The 15,073-nt window shown below is 39.1% G+C and overlaps 1 protein-coding gene across 21 annotated transcripts in view; it reads right to left on the bottom strand.

The window, feature by feature from the left end:
• The window catches only part of LOC127067562 (protein turtle-like), a 187,955-nt gene that overhangs the window by 7,550 nt on the left and 165,332 nt on the right, over nucleotides 1-15,073 (bottom strand). For 14 of the 21 annotated variants that reach the window (XM_051002620.1, XM_051002619.1, XM_051002634.1 and 11 more), the window contains 8 exons: nucleotides 12,759-13,046; nucleotides 12,277-12,686; nucleotides 11,883-12,154; nucleotides 11,625-11,797; nucleotides 10,403-10,483; nucleotides 8,030-8,215; nucleotides 7,606-7,833; nucleotides 7,098-7,191 (listed from right to left, as the gene is read on the bottom strand). In XM_051002620.1, coding sequence (XP_050858577.1) covers nucleotides 7,098-7,191; nucleotides 7,606-7,833; nucleotides 8,030-8,215; nucleotides 10,403-10,483; nucleotides 11,625-11,797; nucleotides 11,883-12,154; nucleotides 12,277-12,686; nucleotides 12,759-13,046 — 1,732 coding nt within the window. Of the gene's footprint in view, nucleotides 1-118; nucleotides 518-3,309; nucleotides 3,564-7,097; nucleotides 7,192-7,605; nucleotides 7,834-8,029; nucleotides 8,216-10,402; nucleotides 10,484-11,360; nucleotides 11,415-11,624; nucleotides 11,798-11,882; nucleotides 12,155-12,276; nucleotides 12,687-12,758; nucleotides 13,047-15,073 lie in introns of those variants that run through there. The other 7 variants (XM_051002632.1, XM_051002639.1, XM_051002630.1 and 4 more) reach the window with 5 other exon arrangements.

Raw genomic sequence — 15,073 nt, 5'->3', positions numbered from 1 at the left:
TCAAACAAAGAATGAAAATTCTTTTCTTTTTTTTCTTTTTTCCATTCATCTCCGGAATACTTTATCACTCGTTTGATAAGACAAAAACGTGCAACAACGACGCAACACGTAACGATAACGAACACAAGGGAAACAAATGACTAGAACAAAATAACGAAAGGCAAACGTTCAAGATAAAAGTGTATATAATTATTAAAAAATCTATCACGTATGATAGGTATATAATAAAAAATAACGGATGCAGGCGAGGAAGGCATGCCGCATGCGCATTCTGGTGCACGAGTGATAAGGGTGTGACGTAGGTCGTGAGTGGGTGGGCGTTGGCAGTGATTATTTTCTTTTTTCTTTTTTTTTTCGAACACATTATTTTTTCAGTCTTTCTTTTTTTTAAGAACATTTACTATTTTTCTTTTAGTGTAATCTTTTTTCTTTTTTTTTTGCTCAAATTTTTTTTTGTTTTTCATAGTGATAGCAATTGTGGATTTAGGTGCTCCGAAACTCGTCACCTTTTTTCCTCCTTCGGGTCCGGCAGCAGGGAAAGATGGGGGAGAGAGAATGTTGTAACACAACGATTACATTCACAAAAACAATATCGTGGCGATAATAATAAGAAATATAATGCTAAATAACCGAGCTTGTTACTTTTCTAGGCGGTGATGTTAGGGAGCAAATAGATAATGTGTGTCATATTGTGTAATCAAGGTGACGGTTAAGGCTCTTTTGTTCTACCGATGATTTCTCCACGCTTCTTTAATTATTTTATAGAATAAATACTCAATTTTCCATGGGGACGAACTTTCTTGTATTGTTTGCGAGTTTAAAACAGTTCGTCAAAAAAGAACACAGCAAATTAAATAGTACATATATTGTAACAGAGAAGAGAAAAAAAGGAATTTTTCAGTGGAAGGATTTGATGGGGGGATATTTTCTAAGAGTTTTCGAAACAGAATATTTAAAAGTGCAGGCTATATACAGGGTATTATAAAACCCTGTATATATAATAAATATATATATGTATGTGTATTCGAATGAAAAATAAATACTCGAAGGCGGAGAGGATAAATTCTCTTGGAAAAATGTGAGATGTTTAACGATAAAAAATGTGATGTGAAAAGGCGGTAAACAGAAAAATACGACAATGGAGGCCATAGATAGACACGGCTGAGAATGGAGCCGCAGCGATGGCGGCTTACCTATCTTCGATCGTATATTCCCGAGTGTGTGTGTAAGTGAACGTGTCTTTCATAGATCGTCTAGAATCGAAAGACTGGAAAGAATCAAAACAACGCATAAGCATTTGAAGTGACATTAAACTAGCGTGTTCTATATTTCTGATTAAACGACAACAATTCTGAAATATTTTCATTTTCGGATATAAAATTTGTTATCTCTAAAGATTTTCTAATGAAATAACGTTAATTATATAGCACGATCAAGGTCCTGTGAACGCACACGCCTAATAGTATCATGCTTTCATAATTGCACGTGTGATCGTGTGACATGCCATTTACGTGTATAAATGTTTAAAAAGCGTATACAATGATCTTAGAAAAATTGTGTCGTAGACAAGAGAGACTCAAAAAACGAGTATGAATGAATACTACAGCGACGTGGAAAAAAGTGAAGACGAATGTGAAGTAAAAATGTAATGTTAAGAGAGTGATCAAGTCTAGAACAAATTGGAAACTGCAGATATTGTTTCCTTATATTTCGATCTTTAAACATCAAAGATTAGACAGTTTCGAATCAACACCTGCGTTTCCTGTAACCTTAACGAAGATACTGGCAATTTTAAAAAAGTTTCCGTTTACCAGTAACTCGTCTTATTCCATAATTGTTAAATGTGACAACCAAAAGGATGCAGCTACGGAATTTAGCTATAACAGTAAGAAAGTTATCAGCTAACATTAGTGCTCGTTATCGGAAAACTCGATGGCTGTTAACCGAAGGGAAGTTAGATTAAAGTTGATTCAAATTAGAAAGATTTTTATCATTTTAACCATCGAATTTACCAACATTTCAAATCGACGTGTCAAGAAAGAATGTCGGTGAGATCTCTAATCAAAATATGACGAATGAAGTCGGTGAGAGGGTAAAGTGTGCTATGGTGTATGTGTGTGATGTAATGTATGTGAGAAAAAGAGAGATAGATAGAGAGTGGGAGGATCGTGAAAAGTTCCTGCTCCGCGATTATTAATGAATGATTAAATGAACAAGAGCAGTCAAAGAGAAAGAGAGCGAGAAGAGAGAAACAACACGAGCCAGCCTTCTACTCTCGACTTTTTCTCGATTCGAAGAGAAAGATTGTATTGCCATTAATTAAGATTCAAAGGATAAGCGACGGAACTATATACAATATCGAAATATAAAAATATTTCAAGAAGAATAATCATACGCAAGATCGAAAAGGATCAACTGCCTTGCCTCGTCTCTTATCTATGTACTCCCTAAGGCCGCCGAACGAAGGTAATTAGGGTACTGACTGGATGTTACTAGTGTGACTCCTAGCTGTTTTGCCTGTATTGCTGATCTCATCTACAGTCATGACAATCATCCTAAGTAGTAGATAGTAGGTGGTAATGGTAGATTAGTAGGTCCTAGCAGGTAACATTGCAGAGCTGTAGTCTCGCATAATAGCGGTAGTGGTAGTGGTAATAGTGGTAGATGGTAGTAGTAGTAATAGTAATAGTAGTAGTAGTAGTAGTAGTAGTAGTAGTAGTAGTAGTAGTAGTAGTAGTAGTAGTAGTAGTAGTAGTAATAGTAGTAGTAGTAGTAGTAGTAGTAGTAGTAGTAATAGTAATAGTAGTAGTAGTAGTAGTAGTAGTAGTAGTAGTAGAAGTAGCAGTAGTAGTAGTGGTAGTAGTGGTAGTAACGGACATGTCCCACCGGCAAAGTGGTGTTTGCTCATTCGATCGACCGACAAGGATCGATGGCAATTTGTTCGATCCGATCGATCTGATCGATCGATCGACGGACCGCTCGACACGGCGTGTTTAAAACACACACAAATACAGACATATATACCGTCGGCGAGTATCTTTCTCGGGAGCAACCGTGGTCTCGGGTTACGTAGTAGTAGTAGTGGTAGTAGTAGTAGTAGTAGTAGTAGTAGTAGTAGTAGTAGTAGTAGTAGTAGTAGTAGTAGTAGTAGTAGTAATAGTAGTAGTAGTAGTAGTAGTAGTAGTAGTAGTAGTAGTAGTAGTAGTAGTAGTAGTAGCAGTAGTAGTAGCGGTTGTAGTAGTAGTAGTAGTTGTTACGGTGATAGTACTTGGTATTATTTTCTGTGTGGTTAGCGGAGATTAGGCTTACTGTTCCGCCTCTCTATGATAAATACGCTGTCGTAATCTGGATTATCGAGGTGGAGCGCGTGATGGTCACGATCACGATTCGGGGGGGCCTGCTCGTGGACCGGCTCCGAGGTGGCAGTGGCGGGGGTGGTTACTTGCGTAGGAAGTGGTGGTTGATGAAGAGGTTGTGGTGGTGGTGGTGGTAGTTGCGGATTCAACGGGCTGCAACGGGTCAGCGTCGAGACTGACTCGCCGCACGCGTTTAGGTTTGTCGACCTACAGAAAACACAGAGAGAGAGAGGAGGACAAGAGACGCCCACGATTTTCTGTTTCTTGTTTTTCATCTTTTCTTTTTTTTTTTTTTTTTAATTTTTTATTCTTTTCTTTGTCTTTATTTTGTGGTTTCTCTTTCTTTTCTTTTATGTGCTTGATTATTTAGTTAACGTTTCATTTCATTTCGAATATTTTTTTCATTTATTTTATTTCTTCTTTTCGTTAACTCCAGTTGCATTTTTAAATATTGACGCCGTTTGTTCGAGAGACTATATGAGTGGGAGAAAGAGAGAGACGACTTTTGAAAAAGGTGTCTACGATATCAATTTTATGATCTTCGATTGGTATTCTTATCTCTAGCTTCCTCTCAGGAGTCTCTCGACCATCGGACATTTCTCTAGCTCGCGTCGGCTCTCTTCTGATCCTTGCTCTGATCGCGACCTCGGTAGGCGTTACCGAGTTAAAATTAGCTCCGTATTCGTAGTCGGTTGACAAATGTTGAACCCTCGACATAAGCCATCGAACATTCAATATTTAAGCAGCAAATCTCTTCCTTCTTCATCGACTACGAATGCCGAGCTTTGGAAAAGTTCTTGGCAGTGGCTGAACCGTCCAGCCCGTTCTGGATATTCGTGTAGGTATCAAACGTGCATCGCCTATTGCTTCACGAGTTTTTCATGTGACGCGAACGATTTTGGTAAAAGGACTCCCGTAAGATTCAAAAATTATAGATGAACTTACAAGGTGAACGAGCTCGTCACGAGGGTAATGAAAGAAGAAAATAATTTATACATTTTCGTTTAAGAAGTAAAGCATGGAACGGGACAATGGGAAACTGGAATAGAATATCTGATAACACCCTCGCGATGAGCAAATGTGATTTTCACGAGTAACGATGTCGCTAGCGGTACAAAGTGAAAGTAAATGAAAAAAAAAGAAAGAATAAAATAGAAACGGCGACAGTGAAAATGAAAGAGGAACGATGATGTAGGATTTATTAACACTGTCCAACCTTGTCTTTGATTCCGGGTTGGTGCTGTCTGCCTCAAATGTTCAGGATTACGTACAACTTATGTTAACTTGGACATTATTATTATTATTAGATATTTCTTTTTTGTTAACGCTTCTTCTCTCGGATCTTGGTAAGTGTGGGGATCGTATGTTTTTCGAACGTAAAAAAAATTGTGATGTGCACGTAACAATGGAAATTCATCCCGGAAGCAAAGAAAATTATAGGGATATTGTCGGATAGGATTGCGGTAATCACAAGTACTTTAATTAAAGTAATACAATAAATAAGAAACGAAATTAAAAAGACTTCGCGTCGCGATAAAAAAAAGGACGATCCAGAATAGGCATCACTGCAGTCGTATTGTGGACTTTTGGATGCCACGATAAAAATCATAATCGATTAGGTGTCCGATTTGTTCTTTTTTTTTTTCCTCAAAAATGCTTCGCTACACGTGCAACCCGTTTTATTCGTAGCTTCGATAATGCGAAAGAAGTACGCACGGCGTTCTCATTAGAAAATGTAAATGCTCGTTGTCGTTGAAAATAGAGATAGATAGAGAAAGACCGGAAAACAGAGATAGAGAAAGAAAAAGAAAAAGAAAATTTAAAAAAAAAGAAGAGAGAGAAAGAGAGAGAAAGAGAGAAATTGAAACGAATGCAATATGGCTTATACGAGATTAGCGTGCGCGAAATTTCTTTCACGCGACGTATGTACTTTTCTTTTTCCTTTTTTTTTCTTCCTTTTGACGTCAAACGAAAAAACAAGTGCACGGAGTGGTCGCGATGAAAAAGAGAGAAAAAGAGAGAAAAGAGAATGAAATAATTAGGTGCACGCATAGCCGCGCTTGAATGTTGTCGTATGAGAGAGAAAGAGAGAGAGAGAGAGAGAGAGAGAGAGATAGATAGATAGATAGATAGAGAGAGAGAGAGAGAAAGAGAGAGAAAGACAGATTGAGAGTTACAGAGTTCGTTTCGTTAATTAATTAAGTTAAAAGATCGTTCTCCAACCTCGTCCAAAATACCTCTGCTGTTGCGGTTAAGTCTGCCGGTTTGGTTATCTTTTTTTTTTGTTCTTTTGTCTTTCATATGAATTTCTATGAGAAATAGATCTAAAAGCTCAAAAGTATCACACATATATATAATATATGCATATGTGTATGTATTCTTGGACGCAAGAAGATCAAAAGAGGGTTTTTATTCTGGTTATGACTTCCTTTTTACTATTTTTCGCTTCTCGACTTTATTCGTGTCTTTTTTCTTCATGAACGGGGTCGAAGCGGCTGCTCTTCTTTTTTTCTTTCTTTCTTTTTTCCTTTTTTTTTTAATAATAAATCGCGCTTGAATCGAGACGACGAGAGGGAACGAAGAGCGAGGAGTTTCTCTCTCGTACGTCTCTCTTGACAATTTCGGTCATCTAACTGAATAAGTTGGCAAGGACATCGTCGATGCAAAAAAAAATCATGAATTCTAATTGGTACGAAGTATTTGATAGTACGAAGGTTAAATTAAAAGTAATAAAGTGATTTGCATCGACGGCATCATTATGTATATTACGCGTAATGTTAACTTGGATAAATTCGAGAACGTAGATATATGAATAATTAACCATGTTCTCGTTACTCTTTAACTATAGATCGCTCGTGAGAGGTTTTGTAAAATGCTTGCGGTGCTTCAATTTGCCTACTGCTCGTAAAAAGGGGGGAGAGTGGACTTAATAGCTAGCTCTGGCTAAGCCTATGTGATGTATATTCTCTTCGAGGTCGCATCTGCAACATCTTACATCCCCTAAAGAATCAAGATCATCGATCCTTTAACAGGAAATTCGTAAAAGATGCCTGAGAACTTCATCGTTTTTCCTTCTCCCTCTTCCTAGGAACCTCGTTTTAGCTTTCGTCTTAATCACCCGTCCGCCTGGTAGAAACCTCGTCCATCAAGGAGAATTCTCGATGTTTTGCCGCGCACTTTGTCGATCCGTCTCGTTTATCATGCATCGTCATTAGTCACGCAAACCACCGGGCGCTGAGAATTTATGCTTCCTACGAAATTTAACGTGTCATATTTCAACCGACTCATCGTACTTCGCTAATTTGTCCTGCAAACCGTAACACAAGAAGGGAACTTTCTACACAGGAGCATGAGAACCTTTTGTCCCTGATGATCTAGTCAAGTTAATGAGAAAATCTCGAAAAATTATTTAGACACTGTGTGTGTGTGTGTGTGTATGTTGATTAAGAAAAAATTGTTAATCTTTTCTGAATAAGTTAACGAGAAATGCGGGGTTTCTCAATCGGCGACGATTTAAAAGACAGGGTGATTAAGAGGATCTAAAAGTATACATAGTCTTAAAATTTGTTGCACGTTGCAGATACGACTCCCTCGATCTAAAGATTCCTTAAATAGGGGTTTCGTCGTTGACGATCCCAGAAGAGATTCTAGGATTCGAAAATTTAGACGTATTGATCGTGATACTCTTTTGTAGATGGGTACCTGAAGGGAGGAGGAACATTTTCGGAAATAGACACTCACTTTTTCAAAGGCACTGTTCCTTGGGGCCCCTGCCCTGCGCCATTCCTGGTGTCAGTGACCCGGCAAGTCACCATGTTATACGCTGAAAGCAGTTCTATAATGTTACAAAACTATGTTAAATATGTATGCGTTCGGTTACACAGGTGCTTGCCCAGCCCCTGCGATGCTCGGATCGTTGTCATCGTCCTCTAATTATACATTGTGCTCGTACTACTTCGATAATTTATATTTCTTTATCAATCTCGAATTTGATTGTTAATCATTTTGCATTTAACAATTACCTCTAATCCTATTCACAAGTTCTTCTAGTACTGCACGTATGAGAAATAAATACCTATTACTTTGCCTGTAGATTCGAATGAAAATATCATTATTTCATATATCGTTCATTGTTGATTGTAAGTAAGAGAAAGATCGACACGACCAAGAGCAGAGATGCAGGCCGGATACAAGACATGTTCGTTGTATATCAAGCTTTTTTCCACCAAAGGAACGTCCTTAACCATACCTTTCTCCTGTTTTCGTCTTTTCCGCTTATTGCAGATCTTCACCGCGCAAATACTCAGGATAATGGCGACGATGAAGAAAAGAATACCACCCACAACCCCGGCCGTGATCGCCTTATGCTTCACACGAGCAGGCACAGGAAATTTCACTTGATCGCTGGCACCAAAATTTGTCGCTGAGTTGGCGAATACTTGGAAATAATACGTCCTACCACCGACCAGATTCTTCACTGTTAGCCCGAAGGAATAAAAAGAAAATTCATTGGTATAAAAAAATTATTTCATTAGTCAAACAAATATCTGATATTCTAACAACTATTAGAGTAATTGACTTTGATAAATTATTGACCATTGGATCTGTAATACAATTTATAAAATGGCTTAGGGAAGTGTTAAATTTAATTACTAATTATCTTTGCAATTTACCCAAGTAGCTTGTTTCCTCCGGACGGATTTGTCCCTTGTTGAGATTTTTCCAGGGCCCGTCCGTTTTGTATTTAATAGTGTAATGTTGAATGAGATGATTCCGCTCTGTAGGAGCTTCCCAAGTAATCAGAAAGCCATTGCTGATTTCGGTCACTGTGAGATTTTTCGGTGGACCTGGTTTCGGTCCTGTAAATACATCGACGTATATAACATTAAATGAATTGTTAAAGGAAGTAGCACTACATATCGAATTTTTGAATAGAAAGGGATCAAATCGTATTGTGACAAGTTATTTCTATTATGTTTCCGCAAATGAAACTTCGACGTTTCATTTTTATTGAGGCATTCTAGATCTCGAATAAAAGAATATATTGGATACGGAGAGAAAGAGGGAGAGATCATTTATCATTCTCTTTCAACGTTTCTTCTATACGAATTCCACTTGTTATTGATGTTTTTTTTTTTTAAATAAGGTCAGCTAGAATTAGGATTACGTGCGTTAATAAGGGTAACGAATGAATCCCGGAAGTAATTAGGCTGTAACATCATACGCGCTAGAAAAGCCACGAAAGATGACCTCACGCTTGCGGCTAATCCTATTAAGAAGTACATCAATATCATTTCATTACTACCCACTGTCGTTTAAAGTCTAACCATAAACCTTATCGTTCTGTGCAAATTGATAGATAATTTATAAACGAAATTAAATTGAATTCATTGAAATTAATCGAAATGGAAAGATCTAATTTTAAATGTTTCTTCCATTTACTCATCCTTTTAATACGTGAAGATCGTAAATAATGAATAAAGTTAAGTATAAACGTTACTAAGCCATGAAATGAAAGAAAAAACGAATACGAGAACGAGTGGATTAATCTAATTTACAAGGATCGCGATAAACCCTGAAAGAAAACGTATTCGCCCAAACCTAACTTGGTTCTTTTCGAATAGCCACACGAAAGGGCTGGTTTCACGAGTAATAGTGGTGGTAGTAAATGCATCGATCGAAACGGGAGAAACCCGTGGGAGGCGTGAAACGAAAGGAAAGCAAAAAAAAAAAAGAAAAAGAAAACAGTTGGTCCACCGTGTACAAAAATCCAACGTTTCTCTACGTTTGAAGTTAACGAGATTCCTCCCATGCTCTCTTTTCCATCGAGCAAACCTTAACAAAGGTTTCTCTCCCACTTCTCTCTTTTTCCAAGATAAACTGATTTTATCGTAATACTGGAAAAGAAGAGATAGAGAGGATCTCATGGAGCTTTTGAAGGAACTCGCTTTGATTCCAATTTTCCATTCGCGAATTCCGTAAGGAATTCGTTAAAAGTAGTAACGATATGTGTAAGTCCAGCCACAGGCGTCGGAACAAATGTTTTATTTGACCTCAACTTTGAAATTAGCAGTGCGCTTAGTTACGACTATTTTTGCCTCGTTTAAAATGTATGAAGTTATACTATTCCTTCTCTACCCTCGACGTTTCTAAATTCGTAAAGTATTTCACAAACGCTTTCGTGAAATTAAATGGATAAAGTCTCCCTTTTTCACTTTCATTCGATTTTTGTTTCTAATTTCGTCTTTTTTCTCTTTCTTTACAAGACACATAACAACGGTCTGTCTATTTTTCTCTCTCTTTCTCTCTCTTTCTGTCTTTCGTATTTGATTCCTTTCCTTACATCTCTCTTCATCTTACGAGCACAAGACCCGAAGTCTTTTATTGCGGAGCAATAACGTTTAATCCGGTGTGCTTCGAGAGGAGAAAGATTATATGGATAAGAAACGACCAGGAAGCTTTGACTTCCTTCTTCCGACAAAGAAACGCAATAACGTTGCTAGGAATTTTAATGAGAAATTTTCTAAAAGCTCCTTCGCGCGTAGTCCTTCAACGGTGATCCCAAACGATCGATCTGAAAGATCTCTGAAAGTAAAAGTGCTACAAATTTCCCTTTGTGCTTTCGTTCTTGTAAACGTGCTGTACAGAATTTTTACAGTGACGTATTCTATCGTACAAATATTAGGAAAATCCGTGAGATGGGATGAGGGATATGGAAGGTGAAAATTTCGAGAGTGGACGTCGCGTACGAGAGTCACTTTTAGCACGTCGGATTTAATAATGGGGGACGTGACGACGCACACCTCTGACTACTTGCTCAACCCATATTTTTGCGAACGTACATACGTACATTCGTGTAAAGCAAACACGAAAGGGGACAAAGGTAGGAAGGGAGTTCGTCTGAAAACAGATTAAAATATTGCCTTTCCGACTCTCGTACGAGGAGACCACGTACGCGAAAATTCACATTTTTACAAGTGAAAACAACAGAAAGAATTAGAAAGAAAAGAAAGGGAAAGAAAAGAAAAGAAAACACAGTTGTATACCTTTCGGCCTTATGATTGTCGGGAAGACGGGATTTCCAGTAGAATCGGTCGGTAATATGAGGGTACTATAATCTAAGATGTCTGAAACGAGAAAACAAAACAAAAGAGGAAAAAATCGATTGAGAAATCAAAGAAAAGCAGGGAGACATGTTGTAGTCGCAAGATAAAGGAAGCTGAGGGTGGTGTTCGTGGGGCGTCGTAGGTGAACCGGAAGAGAGATTCAAGCGTACGAACATGATCCCCCAGGAGTATCATTAATCTCCTCTAATCCAGTTTCTCGAGGCAGACTAACAAGCAAAGCTGATGATGCGTGAGCGTGCATGGTAGTTGGTAAGGGTGAGTAGGTTGCTGGATGAAGAGAAAAGAAGAAAAGAAGTAGAAGGACAGAAATCTCTAGGTGCTCGAAGCATCGTATGTACAAATGAAAGGCAATGAACCGTTGGATTCGAGGAAAGGAAATAAAAGCGGAAGCAGAACGAACGGCTCGATGGGTTTTCCGATACGATAAGTCGTGACGGAAGCCTCCGTTCCCTTTCTCTACTTTTATCTTTTCTGCTCTTACGTCTATCTCTTTTTCATTCTCTCTCTCTCTCTCTCTCTCTCTCTCTCTCTCTCTCTCTCTCTCCCTCTTCCGGATTTTGCTTTCTCTTCCAGTAGTGGGTCCTCGTTTATGACCGAGTATCTTCCATATAACTTTTCAATTCTACTTGCGTGCCGATACTCAACCGAAAGAATCGTACAAATCGTTTGCAAAAGGGTAAGTTATTTTTCTTTTCTTTCGTGCATCTTCTTTGCATATGTGCATTCGCACATAAAATCATTTCGTTAGAAACGTTCACGATAATATTTGGAATGTAAATCCTTCCTTCGGTCCATGTAGTTTCTTACATTTTGATTAGAACTTTTCATTTGAATTTACAGAAATTCACGAAAATATTTTGATCGAAAATCAGCTTACCGCTTTGGTCCGTCGCAGCAGCCTGACCACTGGATGATGAAGTCAGTGCCACGTCTTTGAAAATGCAGCGATAAGAATAAGAATAAAGAAAAGTTGAAAAGAATGGTAGAAGAGAAAGATGTTAAGCAAGAATTAGAGATCTCTGTTAGTAATGTAAAAGCTGCTTGAGTTATTCTTTAAATTAATTCTACTTCAATACGAATACGATTCTGAAACTTCAACGTTATTAAATAGTTCATCTTATGAATCAGAATCTTTTATTACCGAGAGTTCTGACGGTGATGACTTTGCTCATTGTTCCATCGCCCAAAGCGTTTTTTCCGATAACCTGAAACTCATAAACCGTAGCCGGTGTCAGTCTGTTGATCGTAACCGTTGTACTTCCTGATGGTGTCACAGGTATCATTTCCCACTCTGATGTACCAGCTTCTCTATACCTGTAACAGAAAAATTAAATGGTAGCGTAAATGTAACATGAACGTAACTATCGATGTAAAGTTAAATTTAGATCGAGTTACTTGCCAGATGGTATAGTCTTGTTTATAATCAGGTCCACCAGAGTAACCAGGTAACCAATTTAACGTTACTGAAAATTCTGTAGCGTTGCCAGTGACATTGTAAGGCGCGTGAGGTTGGGTACCCTCGACGATCAGCTGCGTCGAAGTGGAAATTGTAGCAACTTCGTTCGTTGCGATACAATGATAAAACCCAAAGTCAGCTCGTCGGAGACTTTCGATCGTCAGATTACCGCCGTTGATTTTCGCTCGGTTGCGTTGAATCGGAGCACCGTCTTTCTGCGCGAAACAAGTGAGTATAAACGTTATCCCGTATATAATAAATATATAAACGTAATTGATCACTGTCGATCACTGAGCAGATTTCTATTCTTTAGAAGACAAAATTTCGGTGGTCATACCCTCTGCCATTGTATAGTAGGTTTCTGCGTGCCTTCCGCCTCTTGAGCGTTGCAATGCATTTCCACAGTCTCGCCAAACTTCTTTTGATAAATCGGTTCGGGCTCGAGTGTGAAAACCGGTGGTTTTCTAACGAGCACTTCCATAGGCGCGGAACTACCCTGCGTGCCGTGAGCGTTATATGGAGTGCAGGTATATCTTCCTTGATGATTCTCATTGACTCGCGTGAACAGCAGGGAGCCGTTGTTCATTATCACGATTTCCTTCGTCTGATAAGGCTCGAGGAGTCGCTTGTCCTTCGTCCACGTTACATATTGTAATTGCGGATTAGCCTTGATATAGCATTGAACTACACCAGCAAGCCGGAAGGGCAGATATTGAACCGTCGGCGTGAATGTGACTTTCGCTGGATCTGCATAGCAAAGTGGAAAGTGATGATATCGCGATGCTTTTTTTTGTCAAAAACACGTTTAGCTTAACTTACACTCGACATTGAGATAGGCGCTGGCACTTTGGGGTTCGCCAATGCCATTGGTGACCTCGCAGAGATATTGACCGGAGTCGTCGGCGCTGACAGGACTAATGACAAGGCTGCCGTCCATCCTGATGGAAGCTCTCGTGTCCAAAGACGAAACTTCCGTGACGGGTGCACCTTCCCGAAACCAACGTACCGTCACGTTACCCGGAAGAGCTTTCGCCTCGCAAGAAAACTGAACCTTCTCTCCTTCGAGCTTCGTCTGATTTGATGGCGGTACCATAATGACGGCTCCTCCTGTCGAAACGGAAATTAAACGCACCGTGAAAAGACTCCGCCTGTCCTTATCGCGCTTCTCCCCTCCGATCGACGCTCCTTTCCTTTTTCTCTGTTTTCCTCTCTCCCTCTCTCGCACGTTCTTTTTCTTTTTTTTTTATTTCTACAACAAAATGGCGTGTATAGCTTAATATCGTGCCAGTGTGGGAGCGTCTTCGAAAGCTTCGCAGAATCGCTTTTACATTCGGGAACGGGGAAAAGAACGAGACGAGTGGGTCCTTAGATGATCGTTTTAAAGGAAAGATACTAGGAGCAAAAGCGTTGCAGTTCCACGCTCGTATGAAAGACGTGACGAACGAATGTACTCGACGATCAAGAATAATGACATTGGATATTCTCGAATGAAATTCAATTAAAATGCAAATGCACTCTTCCCTCTTCGCCGTGATATCTCGAGAGAAGAAAAAAAACAAATTTAAAAGAAAGGAGCCGAATAAAAATTCGCGAAGCGTTCGATCCTTTTCTTAATCGGTGACGTCCTTCGATTCGGTCCGCTATCATCGCGTAACTTCGACCGACGATTAATAGCGGAATAAAAATGTAAATGAGATATCCGCGGAGTGAAAATAAATCTTCGTGAATCGTCGCGACGAAACTTTGCCAACGTAAGACGGGGCCGCACGCTTTTATATTTCAAATGCAACGCCGTTCGTATTCGATTAAAATGTTGGAATCAAACAGAGTCGCCCCTCGGCATTGTTTTCTTTTTCGAAAGACGATCGACGCGATTTTCTTCTCAGTTTATAAATCTCCTTGATTTACGAATGCAGTAGATGATGATTAATGAAACATTAAAGTGCTAAAATTGAAATTAGGACGAGGATAAATCCTTTTCCAATGTAGAAAAACGAAAATTCTTATTAACTGACGCGTCTTATTTACTTTCATTCGTTGGAAAAGTAAGCAACGATCGTGAACTCTGCGAATGGCAAATCGTTTCATTTTCAGTGATGACGGAAACATAGCTAGGGCCGGCCAATATCCTGGACGAAAGTACGAAATGGACGGTGGCGCTTTTAATGTTAGTCCATGCAGAAACAGGACGTGGAACGAGATCGTGCCAGTATCGAACCGGAGTCTACCCTCGCAAATAGGAAGCCTCGTAAATATATACATGGGAAACTGGAGGCCAACGTGATGTGGCCAAAAATCGAAGGACAACCACGTTATTACGTTACTACTGATTTTTCCATTCGCAGGTAAAGCACATTTCTCTCTTCGACGTTTTATTTATTAGATATTGCATTGTTATATCTTCGTAGATATTATAATCGTTTATAAGTTCCGTTTTTATCGAACGTTAATTATTCCTTAAGAACGAGGATAATAGTCGCGTATATTCATACTCTTGAGCACTTATTCATGAATCTCTTTACAAATACTTTATCAGGATGCGTATTATATCGTTACCGATATCCAACGGAATTTTTACTTTAATACCCACAAGAATCTGGAAACTCGGAGCTTTGAGCAACGAACTCGACGTTCCAGAAGGGAATATCATTGTAGCTAGTATATAATGGAAAAGTACTAGAGATGGGGATGGATGTATGAAAGAGGGTAAGAGAGTAAGAGAGTAAGAGAGAGAAAGAGAAAGGGAGAGAGAGAGAGAGAGAGAGAGAGAGAGAGAGAGTACGAAAGAGTGGATAAGGAATGAGAGGGTGGGGATCGATCTCAGCCAACAAAAGGCTGAACTCTTTCTCCGATTCAGCAATATTTTCCACAATCCGATCTGTCGTCACTTGCAGGGATTAAGGTAGGTTTTATGTATCCGTGCGAGATGCGCTCCTGGATTTCAACTCTATGTAAGAAATATTCGAAGAATCATAGATCTTCCGGATTGAGGAGGATCCATTCTTCGCTACGAGAAATCCGACACGAAAGTTCGAGTTTATAAAATTCTTTCCCGCGTAAAAGACGCTGACATAACACGGGATATCGTTCGAAATAGGAACGATATATGTTTTCTTTGATGCCTGATATTATTA

The sequence above is a fragment of the Vespula vulgaris genome, chromosome 11 (genome assembly GCF_905475345.1).
Source record: "Vespula vulgaris chromosome 11, iyVesVulg1.1, whole genome shotgun sequence".
Taxonomy (NCBI): Eukaryota; Metazoa; Arthropoda; class Insecta; order Hymenoptera; family Vespidae; genus Vespula; species Vespula vulgaris.
This window is presented reverse-complemented; position numbering and strand designations above follow the sequence as displayed.